Source organism: Oryzias melastigma, linkage group LG2, assembly GCF_002922805.2.
Source record: "Oryzias melastigma strain HK-1 linkage group LG2, ASM292280v2, whole genome shotgun sequence".
Taxonomy (NCBI): domain Eukaryota; kingdom Metazoa; phylum Chordata; class Actinopteri; order Beloniformes; family Adrianichthyidae; genus Oryzias; species Oryzias melastigma.
This window is the reverse complement of record NC_050513.1, coordinates 20,362,012-20,365,498: the sequence shown is the minus strand read 5'-3', so window position 1 is coordinate 20,365,498 and position 3,487 is coordinate 20,362,012. Positions and strand designations below refer to the sequence as shown.

The following is a 3,487-nucleotide window of genomic DNA, read 5'->3' as shown; positions in this document are numbered from 1 at the left end:
TCGTACGTGATTGGTCAATATGTGTTTGTGCCATGTGTGTTCGCGCTGAGCAGAGGAGGGGGGGCGGTAGTTACACTCGCAGCAACAACAGTAGCAAAGCACACACGGAGGGAAAGAGAGGAAGAGAGCCAGTGGTCACGAGACAAACAAAACATTAAGACAGTGTTTCTCAAATGGTGGGGCGGGGGACAGCCCGACGATCATGGAGTTTCCTTACAGCCGTGTTTTCGTTCTCTCTCTCTCCCTTTTTTCCTCCTCATGTCGCACGCGATTGGTCAATATGTGTTTGTGCCGCATGTTCGCGCTGCGCAGAGGAGGAGGTTACACTCGCGGCGCACGGATGGAAAGAGATAAAGAGAGTCAGTGGCTACAAGACAAACACTTTTAATCTGTATTTTTGTGTTGTGGTTTGCAGTGTTTTATATTGTTTTTAAGTTGAATTTGTTTACAAAGAGATGGTTAAAAATTTGATAGAACAGCTCTGTTGAATAGTAAATAGTTGCTTTTTGTATTTTATTATAATTTTTTATTTATTTTTCTGTTTATATGAATGAAATAAAATCATATTTACAAAAAAACAAGTTTTTTTATTAGTAGGCCTAATTCATTTTGCGCATAATTTTATATAATTGTTGATAATAAATTACTTAAAGCAACAAAACAACCTAAAGAGCCGTTTGGGAGCCGAAAGAGCCAGTTCTTTTTGGCGAGCCTATCCGAAAGAGCCGGCTTCCTTAAAGGAGCCGGAATTCCCATCACTACTAAAAATAGCACAACTCACTTGTGAGCTGCTCGAAAATTTTATTTTATTGTGATGCAATTTTTTTAAATAACACCTCCCTTTATGAAGAATTAAAAACTAAAACATCTCAAAGATATATGTTCATTATTTCTGAAGCCAAAAACGGCCTGTCCCACTATTTTTCTCTTTTTAAATCGTTTTCTCCTTAACGAGATAATCAGTAGTCGCATTTCCATTCTCCTAATGGAAACACCACAGTTTCGAAAAAACTGGCATTTTTCAAAAAAAAATTTGCGCTTAGAGGAGGAAATAGACATTTTTCGCAAAGCTGTAATGGAAACACTTTTTTCTAAATAAATGCTCTTCTCGGTATGAAGTGTCTGATCTGAGCGCCGCTGAGCCGGCGCACCGAGAGGTCCTGGAGCGTCAAAGCGCTTTAGAAATTGCGGGTCATACAGAATCGCGCAGCAGCTCCTCCCCCTTTCCTCATCGCCTCATCTGCAGACGCACTTTTGCAGCTTGGAGCCTGAAGTCTCGTGAGCGCGAGCGCCGTGACAGAAACTTGAATTTATGCTGTGGTGTTTTCAGACAGAAAAAAGGTCCAGATGCTTATTTGCTGCTTTTTCTTTTAACCGCAGAACAGACTTCTCTCTCTTCTGAGTCGAGCTGCGCTGCACGTGTGCCCCAGACAGAGCTGTGACGTCACCCACATGCTCTTTTTAGTGAATGAAATAAAAAAATACTTGTTGTCGTTCATCGCCGTGTTTTTAATGACTTATCGCGTGAGTTGGTTTGTGTTTTATCGCATTATTATGAAACCGTATCATTGCGACACTGTTTTTTCTAAATTCCTAGAATTTGGTTAAAGTTTCATGTGTAATGGAAACAGAACCCAGAGCTGCTGAGTGTTTCTGCATGGTGCGTTCACTGAGCCCCGGATATCGGCAGTAAAATAAAGCAGTTTATCAGAGAAAACATAGAACACCGGCACTGATCCGGATATAATCGAGTGATTAAATAGTGTTGACGTTTTCTCTGAAAAACTGATTTGTTTTGCTGCGGACTGTATAAAAATGACAAAGTTTAGTGGACTGATTGGGCAGAGTGGCTGTTCGCTTATGTCCAGAGGTCAGTGAACGCACCATGCACAGATTCTCGTCTGCTGTGGGATCTGTCAATCAACCTGTTCGGAGGTTTAAGGAAAATAAAGGGACGGGTACATGAGACTGAATTAAAGCGTTTGAGGAGCGTATCCACTAATAATAGTTATAATTAATTAATAATAATTAATTAATAAGTTATAATTTTGTTAAAAACATTTCATTTGGTCATTACCTCAAAATGTGACAAGATCTGTTGAGATTAATAAAGTTCTGAATATTGATATCTGTTTCCTAGCTTGTTTTCATTGTTGATAATTATGCTAAGAAATCAGTGTCTTCACATAGAGAAGTATCATTATTATTATTAATAATGAATAACTAAAGGCAAACTAAGCAAATGTATTATTTCAAACTGGTAGCCCTTCGTATGATTCAGTACCCATGAAGTAGCCCGCAGTTTCAAAAAGGTTGGTGACCCCTGAACTAGATGATAAAATAAAATCATAGTGTGAATTTTAGACCTATTAAAATGTTCAACATTTTTAAACAATAGATTTTGAAAGGAGTAGCAGCAACTTTTCAGAAAAGGGTCAATTTAAGGATTTCAGATCTTAGTCATTTAGATCTTCACAGATCTTAATGATCTAATCCTTCTGATATTCCTGGAAACTTCTGATTAAAGGAACAACTCCCCCAACACCACACTCACCCCTCCTCCCCCACAAAGCTGACGTAGAACTTGCTGCGCTGCAGGTCCTTCCTGGAGTAGCACATGATCTGGTTGAAGGCGTCCTCCAGCAGGTGGTCCCTCCTGATGCTGAGCCTGAGGAGCACACAGGAAGCTGAGAGGTCTGGACGCTCCACCACAGCAGGCCCGCCCCGCCCTAGGGGGACTCACTTGAGCTTCCCGGGACCCTGACCGTAACCTTTGGTTTCCAGCTTCCGGTAGAAGTTGCGTAGCTTGGCCTCGAAGTCTCTCTTGTAGGGGGCGGGGGCTCTGGCGTTGGCCCTCTGAGTGCCTGTGGGGGGGGGGCATATCATCACTGAGGTTCCTCTCACTCCAGCACCTCCAAGATTATCTGCCCTACCTGGGGAGTTCTGGGGGGAGGAGGCCGGCGACCCCCAGGGGGACTGACAGTGGCTGGGGTGCAGTAAGGCGTGATGAGGCACGTAGGACATGATGTCGTCGTCAAACAGGCTGCAGAGAGGCGGAGTCAGAGTCCAGCTGGAGGACGGCCCCCCTGTGATGTCACAGCGAACTCACCTGAGCAGCATGACCAGGTCTGCGTCTCCGGAGAGCCGGCTCAGGCTCGGAGCGCCGTCGGAGCGGATCAGCTGGACCTTTTCCCTGTGGCCAAGAGGTCTCTTTAAACCAGCGTCAGGCAGAGACGGTCCCCTGGTTCTGCAGAACACTTACCTGAGCACGTGGTTCCGACACAGGTCCGGCTGTCTCTCCTGCAGGATCTCAAAGATGTTTCCCTGTCGCAGGAACGCCACGATCTTCTCGTTGTAGGCTACGGAGACAAGAACAGGCTGGTCTGTGGAGGTCTGGACTCTGGAGCTGATCCAGTTCTGCTTTAACAGGGATCTGGACCACAGACAGAACCAAGATCTGCTGAGGGTCCAGTTTTGAAACCTTTTT

General features: G+C 44.3%; 1 protein-coding gene across 1 annotated transcript in view; it reads right to left on the bottom strand.

Annotated features, from left to right (window-relative positions):
- LOC112140227 (E3 ubiquitin-protein ligase HECW2) overlaps positions 1–3,487 on the bottom strand; it is a 21,818-nt gene that overhangs the window by 4,110 nt on the left and 14,221 nt on the right. Inside the window, exons 19-23 of the mRNA XM_024263148.2 lie at positions 3,263–3,359; positions 3,110–3,193; positions 2,934–3,043; positions 2,744–2,864; positions 2,555–2,668 (exon numbers count right to left, since the gene is read on the bottom strand). Coding sequence (XP_024118916.1) covers positions 2,555–2,668; positions 2,744–2,864; positions 2,934–3,043; positions 3,110–3,193; positions 3,263–3,359 — 526 coding nt within the window. The remainder of the gene's footprint in view (positions 1–2,554; positions 2,669–2,743; positions 2,865–2,933; positions 3,044–3,109; positions 3,194–3,262; positions 3,360–3,487) is intronic.